Source organism: Emys orbicularis, chromosome 1 (genome assembly GCF_028017835.1).
Source record: "Emys orbicularis isolate rEmyOrb1 chromosome 1, rEmyOrb1.hap1, whole genome shotgun sequence".
In the NCBI taxonomy this organism is placed as follows: domain Eukaryota; kingdom Metazoa; phylum Chordata; order Testudines; family Emydidae; genus Emys; species Emys orbicularis.
The window spans coordinates 4,159,637-4,177,897 of record NC_088683.1 but is presented as its reverse complement, the minus strand read 5'-3'; the positions used below and the strand labels follow the sequence as shown (position 1 = coordinate 4,177,897).

The following is an 18,261-nucleotide window of genomic DNA, read 5'->3' as shown; positions in this document are numbered from 1 at the left end:
GTAATCATCAAATAATCCATCCCCTGTCGCCCATTCCCAGCTTCTGGCAAACAGAGGCTAGGGACACCATCCCTGCCCATCCTGGCTAATAGCCATTGATGGACCTGTCCTCCATGAATTTATCTAATTCTTTTTTGAACCCTATTATATAGTCTTGGCCTTCACAACATCCTCTGGCGAGGAGTTCCACAGGTTGACTGTGCATTGTGTGAAAAAATATTTCCTTTTGTTTGTTTTAAACCTGCTGCCTATTAATTTAATTTGGTGGCCTCTAGTTCTTGTGTTATGAGAAGGAGTAAATAACACTTCCTTATCTACTTTTTCCACACCAGTCATGATTTTATAGATCTCTATCATATCCCCTCTCAGTCATCTCTTTTCCAAGCTGAAAAGTCCCAGTCTTATTAATCTCTCCTCATACAGCAGCTGTTCCATACCCCTAATAATTTTGTTGCCCTTTTCTGAACCTTTTCCAAGTCCAATATACCTTTTTTGAGCTGAGGCGATCACATCTGCACGCAGTATTCAAGATGTGGGCGTACCATGGATTTATATAGAGGCAACATGATATTTTCTGTCTTCTTATCTATCCCCTTCTTAATTATTCCCAGCATTCTGTTCGTTTTTTTGACTGCCACTGCACATTGAGTGGATGATTTCAGAGGACTATCCACAATGACTCCAAGATCTCTTTCTTGAGTGGTAACAGCTAATTTAAACCCCATCATTTTATATGTATAGTTGGGATTATGTTTTCCCATGTGCATTACTTTGCATTTGTCAACATTGAATTTCATCTGCCATTTTCTTGCCCCGTCACCTAGTTTTGAGAGATCCTTTTGTAGCTCTTCGCAGTCTGCTTGGGACTGAACTATCTTGAGTAGTTTTGTATCACCTGCAAATTTTGCCACCTCACTGTTTACTGCTTTTTCCAGATCATTTATGAATATGTTAAATAGGACTGGGCCCAGTACAGACCCCTGGGGGACATTACTATTTACCTCTCTCCATTCTGAAAACTGACCACTTATTCCTACCCTTTGTTTCCTATCTTTTAACTAGTTACCAATCCATGAGAGAACCTTATCCCATGACTGCTTACTTTGCTTAAGAGCCTTTGGTGAGGGACCTTGTCAAAGGCTTTCTGAAAATCTAAATACACTATATCCACTGGATCCCCCTTGTCCACATGTTTGTTGACCCCCTCAAAGAATTCTAGTAGATTGGTGAGGCATGATTTCCCTTTACAAAAACCATGTTGACTCTTCCCCAACAATTTATATTCATCTATGTGTCTGATAATTTTGTTCTGTACTATAGTTTCAACCAGTTTGCCCGGCACTGAAGTCAGGCTTACCGGCTGTAATTGCCAGGGTCTCCTCTGGAGCCCTTTTTAAAAATTGGCGTCACATTAGCTATCCTCCACTCATCTGGTACAGAAGCTGATTTAAATCATAGGTTACAGACAACAGTTAGTAGTCCTGCAATTTCACATTTGAGTTCATTCTGAACTCTTGGGTGATACCATCTGGTCCTGATGACTTATTACTGTTTAGTTTATCAATTTGTTCCAATGACCTGCTCTAATGACACCTCAATCTGGGACAGTTCCTCAGATTTGTCACCTAAAAAGAGTGGCTCAGGTTTGGAAATCTCCCTCACATCCTCAACCATGAAGACCGATGCAAAAAATTCATTTATTTATCCGCAGTGGCCTTATCGTTCTTGAGTGCTTCTTTATCATCTCGATCATCCAGGGAACCCACTGGTTGTTTAGCAGGCTTTCTGCTTCTGATGTACTTAAAATTTTTTTTGCTATTACTTTTTGAGTCTTTGGCTAGCTGTACTTCAAATTTTTTTTTGGCCTTCCTAATTACATTTTTACACTTCATTTGCCAGAGTTTATGCTCCTTTCTATTTTCCTCACTAGGATTTAACTTCCACTTTTTAAAGGATGCCTTTTTGCCTCTCACTGCTTTTTACTTCGTTGTTTAGCCACGGTAGCTCTTTTTTTTTGGTTCTCTTACTAGCAAGCAGAGTTAGATTCCTTATCCTGTAATAAAGACCAGCAGCAGTGGTGATATGTTCACAGCAGGATTCACAGAGACTATCTAAATTGGCTGCATTTGTCCCTCAGGTTAAAGTTTTGCCTTTGTCCATGTTCTTGCAGTGTGCAATGAGATTGATCAGTGGCCACCTCCGGTGCCAGGACAGACGCTGAACCTTCCTGTGATGGGAATTGTCATTCAGGTACTTGCTACTGATATTCCACTCACAAACGCTCAAGCCACAGGCATTGTTGGACACTGAACCAGAAAGGTGGCATATTTCTTTTATACTCCTTTGGATGTTAATGTTCCTGACGGCTCTAAATTCTTTCCCTTTGTTCCTAGTCTCTGCACAGTTAGACATAAACAGGAAGTTTTCATGCCTGCCTGCTGAGCCCATCTCCCCAAATAACCTCTCTGTGTTCCTGTTTGTAACCCAGGTGAGAATCCCATCCAGGGTGGATAAACCCGGATCAAGTCCTTTGAAGCAGTTCAATCAAGAGGTGAGATGAAGAAGAGTGGTGTAAAATGGCCCAATAGCCAGCAGAGTCTAGATCGCTGAGTAAGAGAAGGGTACTGTAGAATTGGAGCTCTTTGGAACTTGTCCAATGTGCTCCCTGGAACAACAGCTTCCTAAATATTCCTCTCGAGTGTTTTCACTAAACTCTTCAAACTCCCACCCAGTAAGAATGACACTAACCCCTGCCTGGGCAGAGAAATCCCTGAGTGATGCTGCTTCAGCCTCCTGGGTAATTTTACATCATTGCTCCTTGTTCTGACAATAATCCCTTCTCCTTCCCTCCTTTGTGCTAGTACCTTTCACACATTTCTGGACTCTTAGCATCCACCACCTTCCCTGATTATCATTTTCCCAAGCTCTGCTTGGCTGCAGTGGGAAGGTTTCTAAGGCTTGGAAGGCAGGGGTTTTTGGCTGGCTCCTGGGGTAAGAAATGAAATTCTTACACCTTGACTGGCTCAGCAGTTTACCCCCTGTCAGTGCTGTCCACGTTTGCTCCTAGCTTGGCTCTCCAAACATTATCTTTGTCTAAGCTTTTTGATGCTTTGGTACTTACTGTAGATGGAATGTCTGTCTGTTTCTGAGGTGGGCAACTCAGAGTGACAGTAGTTTGTGCTCAGGACATTTCCATTCATTAACTGCCTTTCTCCTCTCTCCCATTCAGAACTTGTTACCAGCCCCGTTAGTTCTCCCCAGTGTTCATGAACTGGATCTCTTCAGGTGGGAGTTAGCTTCTCTCAACACACTCCTCCCATTCTACCTCCTTCCTCTCTGCTCACGATGTTCTTTAACTGAATGGGAGGTTGTGGGCATTGAGTGTGATCTTGATACTTCTTGTCGGTAAAGTGCATCAGTCTGAATGTTGGGTTGGTAGGAGCCGCACAGTGCTTAAGGGCATTAGGGAGCTTTGTAGTGCATGTATGGGCTTCTTGTATGCAAAACCACCTGGACCATAGAGACAGGAATTTCTTCCTGACTTCAGACAGGGATCAGCCTATGCCCTGGCAGATTGGTTACCCTGGAAATTTTTAATGTAACTAATCTACTGTAGATCCTATTCCCTTTTACATGTATCTTATTTTGCTTAAAATATATCAAATATAGTTATCCACAGGGTAACTATATATTGCTTAAAATATTTCCTTTTAACAGATTTGAAATGGTTTACAGGAAGTATATATATAGTTACCTTGTGGAACTCACTGCTGCAGGATATTAGGAACCCATCCTAGACCTTAAATGTGCAGATGCAGAGGAGCAGCTGAACGTGCCTAATACCAGAGTCTGTTCTTTCAGGAACTCCATTTCTAGCCTTACCCTGTTACTCTCTCTTTCACTAACAGATGTTTCCAGCCAGTGCTAATTCATATCCAGATGCTGTGGGAGCTGATGCTACTGGGGGAGCCAATAGTTGTAATGGCGCCATCCCCTACAGTTTCCTCAGAAATGGTTCTGGCACTTACCAGGTAATTTGTTTGAATCGCAGGTGACTGTCACAGGATACTATTGATTCTCCTCCCTTTAGAACCACTGCTCTGTCCAGTAAATTGCATCGGATCTAATTTGTGTATACAAGTACAGTAACGCCTCACTTAACATCGGTTAACGTTGTTACGTTGCTGATCAATTAGGGAACATGCTCTTTTAAAGTTGTGCAATGCCCTTATAATGTTGTTTGATAGCCGCCTGCTTTGTCCACTGCTTGCAGAAAGAGCAGCCCGTTGGAGCTAGCTGGTGGGGGCTTGGAACCAGGGTGGGCCGGCAGCCCCCCATCAGCTCCCCGTTCCCCTAAGTTCCCTGTGGGGCAGCTGCCCAGCAGGCTATCAATTGCCGGGCAGTTCTGCTGTCCCTCCCTCCACTGCCATGTGCTGCCGCCGATGCAGAGCGGGGCCACCAAGCCGGCGGGGGCTGATTTGTCCCGGGCTTTGCACCCCCCCCAGGGATGGCCCTATCAGCAGCACTCTTAAGGTATATCTGCACTTGGAGCTAGAGTGTGATCCCCGTCTCAAGGAGACATACTTGTGCTAGCTCTGATAGAACCAACTCAGTAAACACAGAGTGTAGCCATGGCAGTGCGAGCAACAGCAGGGGCTAGTTGCCCGGAGTATGTACCCCTGGGAGACCATAGGCACGTATTCAGGGTGGCTAGCCCCTCCTGCCACCTGCGCTGCCATGGCTACGCTCTACTTTCAGTGTGCTGGCGCTGTCAGAGCTCGTGTGAGTGTGACTCCTCAATCTGGTAATGACACCTCCAGCTCGAAGTGTAGACATGCCGCCAGTTTAGAGAGGGAGGGAGTGTTTCATCTGGCAGTGCAAAGCAGTGACCACTAGGAAACTGGCCTGTCCCAAAATTGTTCCTCTCCAGCATGAGCTGTCTTTCGTGATCACCGCAATATTCCTGTATTATTCTTGCAGCTGTCTCACCCCTCTGAAGTACTGCTGTGACTATCGTCCATATTTCACTATCCATGACAGCGAGTTTAAGGAGTACACCACCAGGACACAAGCCCCGTAAGTACCCTGGTTGTCCTGTGTGAAAGGAGCCTCTAAACTCATTACTCAGTCAGCACAAGCTGCATGAAGGAACCTTGGGGGCATTGTTGCTCTGGCTTCCACTTTCATCTCAACCTTCTCTCTGTAGGCCGAACATTGTCGTGGGCGTCACAAATCCTTTCTTTATCAAAACGCTCCAGCACTGGCCTCACCTCCTTCGGCTCGGGGAGCTCAAAATGTCAGGTAACGCTCTAACCCAAGCTCGTCTTTCTGCATTAGACTCAGAGGTTGACAGTGAGCTGGCCCATGTAGTGGTGTCTCAGCAACAGTTCCATGTGCACATCACCGGCCCATGAGGATCGGGGACTCAGAGAGGGTAGTTCAGGCTGCTAGCCTGGGAGCTGAGGTGACAGCAGTAAAGGCAAAGTCTTAAGAAAATTACAACAAAGTTTTTCTTTTTTCTAAGCTTTAAGGAAATGGAAGATTATTCTTGGGAATGAAGATGGAAGGGAATAGGAGAGAAATGCTTGGTAGAGAGACACTGGTTTTATTTTCTGAAAAGCCAAGAGCGCTGCTGTAGGTTGGGCTGAGGAGTTCTTCTCTACGCGACTCATTATTACCTTTTTCCTGTCACCACCGGGGACTGGCAGAGGCCGGTCTGAAAGCTCCCGGTAGCAGCTGGGATACCAGCACTAGCTCAGCATTCAGATCACAGGAGGATACAGTTTAATTTTTGCAAGTTTGGCATGGATGGTCTAAAGTGCGAGTCCTCTCACACGTGTGCTGTGGCTATGAGGCTAGAAGTGCCGCCTTTATAACCTGGTACTAGACACTGTGTGTCTTTCCACAGGTGACTTACCCAAACAAGTCAAGGTGAAGAAACTAACCAAACTGAAAACTCTGGACGCTAAGCCGGGTAATTCCCCTTTAACGTCAGTTTTGGTTTAATTGCATTTATCCTTCCTCTTTGCTGAGTTCGAAGGCTTTGCAGCAATGTGTTTGTTGTGGGCATTGCCCTCTGCCTCACCTGAGAGCAACTCCAGGGCTGTAACTTCTTCCAGCTCCTCTGCTGCTTGCAGTAATTCTTTACGGTTACGTGAGTGTCCTTCCTGACTTAGGCTCTCCATTGTTATTACTGGACCATCTAAAGGCTTCTGATACAGAAAAAAATCACAGAAAATGTGGAAGCCCCGCCTCCCCCAATCTGGTTTTAGAAACCCCCCCGAGGAAGACTCTGTCTGAGGAAGGAGAAGCCTTGGAGATGGTAGAAGCCTCATTAGAGGTTTCCCCTGGTGGTTGTTGGGAAGTACTTGAGTAGCCTGATGGCTCTGACTGGCTGAAGAAGGTGGGGTTTTGTGGGGCTGTTCTGTCTTCAGGGGTCTGGGGCTGGACTGAATCAACTGTCTGTTCCCCCTCCCCCAGTGCGTCTACTCTTATCTCTGCATTGCAGTGATACAACTCAAGTGTCGCTTCTGCTTTCCTTTTCTCACCCCATTGTGCCTAGGCATTGCAGCTCACATGAAATGAGGGGAACCCTGGCCCCAGACACAGGAGCTATATCAGCAACCGCGAGACTCAGAGCCCAGGTCAACTGACTCGAGCTCGTGGGGCTTGCCCTACGGGGCTGAAAATGTAGTGTAGACACTTGGGCTCTGAGACCTCCCTCTGATGGGTTTCAGAGCCCAGACTCCAGCTCGAGTGGGAACGTCTACACTGCTATTTTTAGCCCCATAGCACGAGCCTGAGTCAGTTGACTTGAGCTCAGAGACTTGCTGCCACGGGTCTTTTTTTGCAGTGTAGACTTACCCTGAGTCTTCACAGATTTGCATGAAGTCTGGGGCTCTAGCCCCTTTGCAGTGAATTAGCATTTCTAAGGAAACATCAGTTGGTGGGAAGGGACATGTGTGAAAACATGTGCTGGGGAGTGAAGCATCGGAATGTTTGACTTGTGTATAAGTTTCCTTTAATTGTAGCGTCTGGTTAAACCCCCTATGGGTGCTGGTTGGCTTGGCCTGCCTCAGGCCAAATGAGTCCTGAAAGTGGCAAAAAGCACCCATGTCCATCCGCACCTAACCAGAAGACACTGCCTCATCCTTTCAGCCACAGACTTGGTCACAGTGATCAATGTGTTGATGATAAACTCTCTATATCTATACACTAATACACTAACAGCCTCTCGCTCTGAAAAATGCACAGCCTACCCACTTAGCAACAAGATCCATGCATACATTGTGATGGTGCCCTATGCTCTGCACTGGCTCCCCGTTGACAGTCCAGTTCGTAGTCCCCTCTCTGGAACTGACCCTAACTATCTGAGCGGTTAGCTCCCCGACCATGACCTCTCAGGACAGTTATGTTGCATTGGTGAAATGAAGCTGTTGGCCAATAGGGAGAGGCTCCTGAGGTGAGAGACAGAACTTTCAGGGGAGCTGGGCCTAGACTTGGAGAATAGGTCCATCAATGGCTATTAGCCACAATGATCAGGGATGCAACCCCGTGCCCCATGTATCGCTAAACCTCCAACTGCCAGATGCTGGGACTTGGTGATAGGAGATGGATCACTCAAAATTGCCCTGTACTGTTCATTCCCTCGGAAACAGCTGGCACTGTCCACTGTCAGAGACAGGTTACTGGGCTAGTTGGACCATTGGTCTGACCCAGTATGGCCGTTCTTATGAATTCATTTCTGCAGGAGGTGAGGCCACAGGCCTCGCCATGCTCAGAACTCATGCTGAGACTTTGGATATGTTCTTGTCACAGACACACACAACACATCCCCTCGCTCTCAGATGTTAAACACTCCCAATATAAATTATTCAGGCTATTTAACCTGCAGGTTGGGAGTGGAGAGAAATTTATATCACTTCTGTTGAGTATTTGGGAGGCTGTCAGATATGGTGAAGGGAAGTTGTACCTAGGTAGGTAGATACAGCTATCTAACACCACTGAACTATTCAACTCAAGTCTAGTCCTGAGCTAATGCTGCTGGTTACGTGTCTTTTCCTGTGACATTTTTTGGGGGAGAGGGGTGCCTCGGGGCAGTTGAAAGGTCTCGAAGGTTAATCCTACTGTGAGTGCTGTTGTGGCAGCAACTCTCGTCATTTTAGGAGGTTTCTGTCATCAAAGCTTTTTCTCTTCTAACTAGCCAGAGTTAAGATTGGGAAATTCCCCTCCCCTGCCTGTGAACAAGGCTTTACTGCACAATGATATGACCTTGAGAAACCGGCGGCAGGGGGTGATTTGTTTTTAAGCATTTCTGTGTTTTTAATCTAGGAATCTACACCTCTTACAAGACATTTCTGCACAAAGACAAAACCCTGATAAAGAGATTGTTAAAGGTGAGCGTTTCCTGTCTCTATCCCCCATCCTGTAAAGCGCTGCAGGAAAGCAGTGCTAAAGTCTGGATTAAACCATTGAAGCCCAAAGGAGAAATAGTACTGGATTTCCCCTCGGCCCAAGGTCTTTGACTTCACCCTGACTCCAGTCATGGTTTAGTCCAGGCTATCCAAGCGTGGGTTAAAATTACTTGGACATTCTTCTCAGGGTGGTGCTCTCAGAAGATTATTTCACTTGATTGAGCTCTGGAGCCTAATGATATCTTAACCGTTAGCATTGTTAGCAAGAAAGGAGAGGGATGATCATATTAGGCAGATCTAAACAATCTAGTCTATGTGAGTGGCATCTTACTTTAGTGTCACAAGTGAGTGGAGCTTGTATTATGGGCCAAGTTTGGGAGAGTGCACAAAATTATTCTTTTCCAGTCTGCCCCTTGACTGGCTGCATGCAGATGCAGCGTTTTGCTGAGAACTGCACACACGTGCATAGCCTCAGCTCTTACCTACTAAAGCTGCTGGCTGTTAAACGGTATCTTCGTGAGCGCCCCCCGTGCTGTAACTTCACTCTCTACCTACAGGGGATTCAGAGGAAGCGCCCGTCTGAAGTCCAAAGTGCCCTTTTGAGGCGCCACCTGCTGGAGCTCACCCAGAGTTTCATTATTCCCCTGGTGAGTAGAAGGGGTTGTTGATCTGTGTGGTGAAGGAGTATGGGAGGGATGAACAGCATATGCCTGAATGCTGGGTTCCACCCTCCCCTCTGGGTTATTCCACAAAGACAGGCTTTGTGCCAGAGGCCTGAACACCATCATAGACATTTTAATTCTTCTTAGAGAAGAATAAACTTGTCTTCTGATTGGCAGGTTCTGGCAGGTTTGACTGATACTGTGCTTGGCTCTGCAGTCCTGACACCCAGCACAATGCGTATAAAGGGAACAAAACTGATTTCAATTACAACACAGAATACAAAGTTTACAGTGCTCACTTTATGTTTATTTTTGATTATAAGTATTCGCACTGGAAAAAAAACAAAAGAAATAGTATTTTTCAGTTCACCTAATACAAGTACTGTAGTGCAATCTCTTTATCATGAAAGTTGAACTTACAAATGTCGAATTATGTAAAAACAAACAAAACAAACCTGCATTAAAAAACAAAACAATGTGAAATTTTAGAGCTTACAAGTCCACTCAGTCCTACTTCTTGTTCAGCCAATCGCTCAGACAAACAAGTTTGTTGACATTTGCAGGAGATAATGCTGCCCGATTCTTGTTTACAATATCACCTGAAAGTGAGAACAGGCATTTGCATGGCACTGTTGTAGCCGGCATCGCAAGATATTTACGTGCCAGATGCACCAAAGATTCCTATGTCCCTTCATGCTTCAACCACCATTCCAGAGGACATGCTTCCATGCTGATGATGGGTTCTGCTTGTTGATAAACCAAAGCAGTGCGGATTGAGGCATATTCATTTTCATCATCTGAGTCAGATGCCACCAGCAGATGCCACTTTCTTTTTTGGTGGCTCGGATTCTGTAGTTTCTGCATCAGTGTGTTGCTGTTCTGGGGCTTTTGAAATAATGCTCCACACCTTGTCTCTCTCAGATTTTGGAAGGCACTTCAGATACTTAAACCTTGGTTTGAGTACTGTAGCTATCTTTGTAAATCTCACATTGGAACCTTTGTGTTTTGTCAAATCTGCAGTGAAAGTGTTCTTAAAATGAACAACATGTGCTGGGTCATTATCTGAGACTGCTATAACATGAAATGTATGGCAGAATGCGGGTAAAACAGAGCAGGAGACGTACAGTTTTCCCCAAGGAGTTCAGTCACTAATTTAATTTAATTAACACATTTTTTTTTAATGAGTATCATTAGCATGAAAGCATGTACTCTGGAATGGTGGCCGAAGCATGAGCCGGCATACAAATGTTTAGCATATCTGGTGCATAAATACCTTGCAATGCCGGCTACAAAAGTGCCATACAAATGCCTCTTCTCACCTTCTGGTGACATTGTAAATAAGAAACTGGCAGCATTATCTCCCATAAATGTCAACAAACTTGTTTCACTTAGTGATTGGCTGAACAAGAAATAGGACTGAGTGGACTTGTAGGCTCTAAAGTTTTACATTGTTTTGTTTTTGAGTGCCGTTATGTAACCAAAAAAAATCTACATTTGTAAGTTGCACTTTCACGATAAAGAGATTGCACTACAGTACTTGTATGAGGTGAATTGAAAAATACTGTTCATTTTGTTTATCATTTTTACAGTGCAAATATTTGTAATCAAAAATATCAAGTGAGCAGTGTACACTCTGTATTCTGTGTTCTAATTAAAATCAATATATTTAAAAATGTAAAAAAGCATCCAAAAATATTTAAGAAATTTCAATTGGTATTCTACTGTTTAACAGTGCAATTAAAACTGCGATTAAAAAAATTAATTGTGATTAATCTTGATTAATTTTTTGAGTTGATCGCGTGAGTTAACTGCGATTAATTGACAGCCCTAGTATTTAGTTCTTGAGGGTTCAATCCCTACCACAGCATTTGTTAAGAGCCCTGTCTGGATGGCTGTTGCTTTACTGCAGAAGGTAATGGTTGCTGTTTTCAACCCCTCTTCTCTTCCTGTCCTGTGAGAGAGCTACTTGCACCTATGGTAGACATTCCAGTTAGAATCGCATTGGCTTCTCCATCTTCTTTGTTCCGATGACGGGAGTTGTGATGTGACAGTGTTTTCTGAGTCTCACTCAGCTCCTGCTGTTGATTCCCTCCCATCTGATCTCATCCTGTGTGGCATTCTTAAAACTTCCACAGCAGCCAGTTCTGATGTCCTAGCTTCCCGGGGCAGTGGGGATCGAGGGGTGGGAGGAGATAAGCAAACGAGCATTTGGACTTGTGGAAATCTACACACCAAAGAAGGGGAAAAGAGAATGGAAGGTTGTTCACTGCATGTCATGTTGGTGGCTCTTAAAGCACAGCATGACAGCTAATGACCTTGGGAAGGGCTCTCTAATTAGTCTAAGTTCTGTTTTCACTACTACTCCATAGGAGCACTACATTGCGAGTCTGATGCCTCTACAGAGGGCCATTACTCCATGGAAGGTATGTCCGGTTTCATTTGATTTCCTTAGAGAGATTTGGAATAGTTACACTTTTATGCTGATCATTCTCTTGGGAAATTGTCCCAATGTTCCCAAATACAACAGACTGCTCAGATGTGGGAAAAGTACCCAAGGCTCAGGCCCTCTAGAGCTCCTAGATCTGGGTCATATGATCTTCTGAGAGTGCCCAGGCCCTCTAGGACTTACATCTGGGTGTGACATTATCCAGGATACAAACTAGAATGACCGACAGCTGTGTCCCCTCAATTCTCCAACCTGGGTTGCCTTTTACCCTGCTTTGCTGTGAAAGCAACCACTCCTGTTCTGTCCACACACAGCCTCCAGCATGTAAATCACTCCCAGCTATACTTTGAGTGCTATAGCTAGCCACTCCTGAATTACATTTCAGGGCAACGCCAGCAAACTCCCAGTCCCAGACTTTCCCCCAGAAATGTGCCTCTTGTACTGCTCAGAATCCTCCTAGACAATACAAGCTCATATGAAGTCTGTCATTTACTAATAGAAAATTATATGCACAAATCCTGTTATCCCAAATGGAGTTTCCCAAACACGCTGGTTTAGATAAAACAATAAAAATGTGTTAACTGCAGATAGATTTTAAGTGACTACGAGTAATGAGGCATACAAACAGAATTGGTTACAAAGAAATCAAAGGTAAAACCCAACACACACCTAACTTAACAAGCTAAGTGAATACAAAGCAAAGGTCTCTCTCACCACATGTTCCAGCCATCTTACTGGCTGAACCTCTTTCAGTCAGGGTCTGCTTTCCAGTCCAGTGCTACTTCCTTGTTCTGCAGGTGTTGATGGATGCTGTGGGTAGAGAGCAGGGAGTGATGTTTGGGGTGTCTGTCCTCTCCACTTATAGCCCTTTCTCTTGCACAAGAATCAGCTCCAGAAAGTCTGTGGGGTCAGAAACCCTAAGGTGCTTCTTTGTCAAAATTTAGATTTTTTTTTTTTGCTCACACTCTCTCTCCTGCCCAAGAGTGGCTACTTAATCAGGTGATGGTCCATTTGGTCTCGTTGACACCTGTCTGAGGCATTGGCTAGCTTTTGTCTCTGGGGAACTTGTCTGTGACTGCCCTCCAGAACATGCTGGAACATGTCTTGGTACATTATACAGTGGAATCTTATCTCTTTACATACAATGTTGCCAAACATTTTACCAGGACAGCAAATCGGGAGTTTTCAAATTATACCTTATCCTTTGTACAAAATTGAACACAGTCTTGTGAAAGGGGTGAACAGAGGGGTACAGACTGTCACACTGGGTCATAGGACAATCCAAGGGTGCCCAGCCTCAAGGAGCTCATTCCCCCTCCCCCACCCCCCAGGTAGGACTGTTAGAAAAGATGTAGGAATCTGTGAAATACTATGGCCCACTCTCAAACTGCCCTTATTGCAGGGACAGGATTGTTCCCCCTGAAAAGGGAGATAGAATGAACACTGGGACAGATGCTTCCTCCTTATAGTAGTTTTCAGCTCAGCAAGGTTGTTAGAGATCTGTAACGTAAACTCTCCTAGCAGAATTGTTTGAGATGTGCAGTTTCAGGCATTTGGTGGTTCTCCTAGGTTTTCGGTGTATCCTGCATAGACTCTTCCTAGGAGCTCTGAGCCTCATTCCCAGTACTTGGGGCTCCATTGCGATGTGTTCTTTTTGTTGCACAGAATCCTCCCCAGATCCGTCCTTTCCGACAGGAAGATTTCATGAAGACCCTTGAACATGCTGGTCCCCAGCTCACCTGTGTACTTAAGGGTGACTGGTTAGGCCTGTACAGGTAAGAATGTGGTGTTTGGTTGTCTTGTCTCATCAGCAGTAGGTAAAGGGTATAACGAACATACCTGCCAAATCCTGGCTTAGACTCATCAGGAGGAGAGAGCAGCTTCAAGGGAGAGACCATTCCCTTTGAAAAGCTTGATGCCAACAAGGAACTGGCCAAGTTATAATGGCTGGGAGGAACAGCAAAAAGAGCTAATCCTGCTTATGTATAAATAATATTTTAAATGTCACGGAACTGTCAGGTTTTAGTAGGACTATAAACTCCTGTTTCAGGGTTTAAGCCAGTCCCTGAGTGTGATAGGTTTGGGGAAAAACTTCCCCAGAGGCACTTTACTCCATCATTGTCCACTAGGGAGTTTCATGTACCTTGCTCCTGACGCAGCTGGTTCTTGCCACCGTCAGAGACAAGGTACTGGCCTAGATAGATCACGGTTCTGATCCAGTATGACAATCTTTGTGTGTTTGTACAGTACCCAACCCAATGGGACCCAGATGCTGATTGGGGCCTGCAGGTGCTACCTTGTTATAGGTAACAATACAGGGTCTTTACGGTAAAGTTTGAGATGACTTGTAAGAGGGTTCCCCCCATTATTATTTTAATGAAAAATTAGAGAGTTGCAAACAGAACAGAGCAAACCTTCACCAAAATCTGAGGGGAAAAACTGAAACCAGATACTCAGTGGAGAGGAGAAATATGGAAGGCATTGGGGTCCAGATTTTCAGAGCTATTTAGACCCTTTGAAATCAAGGAGTTAGGTACCTAAATACCTTTAAAAATCTGAACCTGTTGCTGAAAGAGACCCAGAAAGTGGACAGGCACATTATGTGTGGAGCTGGAACATAAGGCTGCAAATAAAGTCAGTGCAATTGTAGGTTAAATCAAGCAGCAGGAAAGTGAATAGCTCCTCTCTCTACAGCTTTAGTGTGACAATAGCTGCAATATTCAACTACCTACTTACCAGAAAAATATTGGCAAAAAGGAGAGAGTTCAGAGAACATGACCAGGGTCTACAGGGCAGAATCTTGTGTGCTCTGCAGTTCTTAACTATGGAACTTTCTGCATAATCCATCCCTCCGCACAGAATAGTGCTCCAAAATCTAAGCTTGAATTTATACAAAAGATGTGTTTTATGGCAGCACTTAAAGGCCTCGGTTGAGATTGGGGTCCATTGTGCTGGGGCACTGAGCCTTTATAGGGTTACAAAGAAACCTTTAAAAGCATGAACTGAGTGCCACTGATAAAGTGCTGTCTGCTTGAATCTGCAAATAGCGATTTTTTTTCAGGCTATAATGAAGATCTGAAATTCTCCATTCTTAACCGGGGATAAACTCTGAAACATGACGGTGTAGCTCTCAACAGTGTTAGCTGATTACTTTAGCGTGAATATCCAACTAATCTGCATATCCCATAATCCCAAACTGCCTCCTACCATCTACGCCTTCTCAGATGTCCCTTGCCAGCTGCCAGCTTCCCTCTGACGACTTCTCCATGTCATTTTTCATTCCCAGTCTGAAATTCTGCAGCACCCTGAAAATTAAAAATGATGGGGCTGTGTAAAACTAATGAGCTGTGCTAATGCTTCATTTCCGTATTTCATTCAGTAAAAACCTCCATTTGCAAAAGAAACTGCCGCAGAATCACCCACTGGCTGCACCGTGGAGGGCTGCAGCCTCCACGCCCTCGGCTACAGTGTACACGAGGCCTTGCTTATAAAGAGAGAACAAGGCCGAAATGTGTGGAGTTTAGCTTCGTGACAACAATAAGTGTTCGGTGCAAACACCAAGGAGGAAGGGGAGTTGTGGGGCAGGGGGATGGAGCTAAGATTGTCAAACTGAGAGGGCAAGGTTAAGATGATTAGAAAACACACAATGGCACTGCCCTGGCTGTGGCTGTGGAGTCATTTCCCCGTGGAAAGGCCACGAGCACAATTTCCTGACACACTGCAAACCGGATTGGGCAGAATTCTAGAAAATGAACACAAGGAGTCTATGGCAGGGCCAAGAATAGAACCCAAATCTTCCGTGTTCTAATCCAGTCCCTTAACCATAAGAGCACGCGGCCTGCCCAGGGGTGGGAAGCACTCACCATTGCCTGCCTCAGGGCAGCCAGCTCGCCAGACCCTCGCACCTACGCATTGTGTGAGGCCTGGTCCACACTACCCCCCACTTCGGACTAAGGTACGCAAATTCGTAGCTGAATTCCAAGTACCTTAGTCCGAACTTACCGCGGGTCCAGACGCGGCAGGCAGGCTCCCCCGTCGATGCCGCGTACTCCTCTCGCCGAGCTGGAGTACCGGCGTCAACGGCGAGCACTTCCGGGATCGATTTATCGCGTCTAGACAAGACGCGATAAATCGATCCCAGAACATCGATTGCCTGCCGTCGGACCCGGAGGTAAGTGTAGACGTACCCTGAGAAGCCAACTTCTGAGACTAAGAATCAATCGGGCCATTGGTATGAGAGGTTGGGGAAGGTGGGGTCAGTAAGGAGCCTTCTCCCTAGCAACCTATACTTGACTATAACAGGATTCAAGACTATAACAGGGTTCAAAAAAGAACTGGATAAATTCATGGAGGATAGGTCCGTCAATGGCTATTAGCCGGGGTGGGCAGGAATGGTGTCCCTAGCCTCTTGTTTGCCAGAAGCTGGGAATGGGTGACAGGGGATGGATCACTTGATGATGCCCTGTTCTGTTCATTCCCTCTGGGGCACCTGGCATCGGCCACTGTCAGCAGACAGGCTACTGGGCTAGATGGACCTTTGTTCTGACCCAGTCTGGCCGTTCTTAAGTTCTAACCTATCCACGTCCCTAATTACACTGAACCAGGGATTCTGTCCCCCCTCCAACGTCTCTGTGTTGGAACCACCTTTTCAGTGGATGGGAAATCCCTATGAGTAGTGAAGAAACCAGACAGCAAGTACCATTCTCCAGAGACCGGTCTGCTCTCCCTCCCCCTCTCAGCTTCACGTTTCTTCCTGCAGACGTTTCTTCAAGTCTCCCAACTTTGATGGCTGGTACCGTCAGAGACACAAGGAAATGACCCAGAAGCTGGAGGCCCTTCACCTGGAGGCGATCTGCGAGGCGGTACGTTCCGACAAAAGGGGGTGAAAGCAAATGCAGGGTGTCATTACTGGTGATGGGATGCCCACTGTCACGTCCTGATGCAGCACTCCTGGACGGGGGGATTGCACTCAGGTATTTGGGGAACATCCACTCCACATCCCAGTCACTGCCCGACTCTCAGTGCCTGGGCGTCCAGTTTGGGGTCAGACCAGCCTTCCCAGGAGCCAGCACAAACCCTGCTCTGCCGCCTGCTGGCAGCCATTTTAATTCTTCAGGCGCTCCCAGAGACAGCTGAGTTCCTGATCAGATGCCTCTCTGCTTGCTTGATTCCTTCCCGGGAACGGAAATAGACAGGAGTTCCTCTCTGGGATGGTGCCAGTGCCTCTGGCTCCTGCTGAGTGCATGGTCTGAGTGCAGTGCCCCAGGGCAGCACAAAAATCCTACGACCGTCTCCTTTTGGCAGCTACGTGTGGCCTCCGAGCTCACGGCAAGAGGAATGTGCAGGAATCCTGGCACTGACCGGGAGTAAGAGAACAGAGACCATGCAAAGCCTGTGTATTGCCACATCCTCCCTGGACTCTCCGCTTGGCTGGGAGCGGATAGCGTTGCCACAGGCAGAGAGCTGGGGAGGACATGGTTCTGTTCAGCCAGCCTGGAAGCCATTGTGCTGCATGCAGCGCCATGCGAAGACCTAGCCTTGGACACAGCTGTGCAGAGGAGAAGGACCTTCTGTCCCCACCCCCGCCTCGGTACTAGGCTTTGCTTGGGAGATAGCTCTGAGGGGAGCTGCTGTACGGAAGGACATTCCCTTAGGAGAACTTTTCTTCTCTTGCTGTAGAACATTGTGGCCTGGATGAAAGACAAGTCCGAGGTGGAGATTGTAGACCTGGTTCTGAAACTTCGCGAGAAGCTGGTGAGTTTCCTCCTACTGCTTTGGTTCCTATGGGCATAGGCCCTTCTGGTGGTGAATGGATCGCACACGGTGTATCGGAGACGGTGTATTCCTTCTGCTCCTCTCTGCTGAACAGCATACAAAGTCAGCCAGGGAGGTGTGAGCTTCCCTTATATATGCTAGAAAAAGGACCCTACAGTCCTGCTCTTCTCACCCCCACCCTTGGGTCTCAAACCATTTCCTCGGGGCAGCACTGCTCAGGACCTGTATATCTTCCCAGGTAAGGGAGAGCCCATGGGGCTCCCTTAAGTTAATGGCACAAGCAGAAAGGGGATACTTGGAGTCTGTATTAAAAGTTCCCCCTCCTCTCTTTCCCTCCCCCCAGATCAGAGCCAGGTGCCATCACCTCCCTGTGAAGGAGGAAACGCTGCAGCGAGTGGGCCTTTACATTGAGACCATCATTGGTTCCCTGCCTGAGGATCTCCAGACTGTGCTGCACCACCACTGAGCCACCCAGCACCAGGACTCTGCTGGGAAGGGACTCCCCCATTCACAGCATCTCCTTCAGAGCTGCAGGGGGCTGCAGTCAGGTTTGAGGAAGAAACTTCTGCCCTGATCCAGCACCACACTGACCTGGATTCTGCCTGCCAGTGCGTGTGGGTTTGAGTCCTGAGCGCGGGGTGGAACTGACGACGGGAAGGTGAACTGTTTCTGTGCACAATTGTTTGCTGTCCGGTCCTGCTTTCCCGGAGGAGCTGGAGGAGGAGAGCTGTGTGTGGCCGTCAGGGAGGCAGCCAGGGTTCCAGTCCCATATGGCAGGCTGTGTAGAACCAACACAGACATCCCCACCCTTGCCCTCATGCTAGGCCCGTTGATACGTACGTGTCCTTCTTGCCCACTTGTCATGGGCCCAGCTGTAGAGACAGGAACACTCTGTGTGTGGGGTTTATGTACAGAGCCTGCAGGAGAAACCTGATGCTCTCGCTAATCTTGTGATTCCAGGCCC

The 18,261-nt window shown here is 46.5% G+C and overlaps 1 protein-coding gene across 1 annotated transcript in view; it reads left to right on the top strand.

Moving 5' to 3' along the window:
• The window catches only part of DENND6B (DENN domain containing 6B), a 35,174-nt gene extending 17,131 nt beyond the window's left edge, over positions 1–18,043 (top strand). Inside the window, exons 7-20 of the mRNA XM_065413439.1 lie at positions 2,171–2,250; positions 2,489–2,551; positions 3,230–3,285; positions 3,909–4,031; positions 4,981–5,076; positions 5,207–5,301; positions 5,909–5,974; positions 8,332–8,396; positions 8,972–9,061; positions 11,446–11,499; positions 13,188–13,297; positions 16,282–16,384; positions 17,202–17,276; positions 17,641–18,043. Coding sequence (XP_065269511.1) covers positions 2,171–2,250; positions 2,489–2,551; positions 3,230–3,285; positions 3,909–4,031; positions 4,981–5,076; positions 5,207–5,301; positions 5,909–5,974; positions 8,332–8,396; positions 8,972–9,061; positions 11,446–11,499; positions 13,188–13,297; positions 16,282–16,384; positions 17,202–17,276; positions 17,641–17,763 — 1,199 coding nt within the window. The 3' untranslated portion in view covers positions 17,764–18,043. The remainder of the gene's footprint in view (positions 1–2,170; positions 2,251–2,488; positions 2,552–3,229; positions 3,286–3,908; positions 4,032–4,980; positions 5,077–5,206; positions 5,302–5,908; positions 5,975–8,331; positions 8,397–8,971; positions 9,062–11,445; positions 11,500–13,187; positions 13,298–16,281; positions 16,385–17,201; positions 17,277–17,640) is intronic.
• The last annotated feature ends 218 nt before the right edge of the window (positions 18,044–18,261 follow it).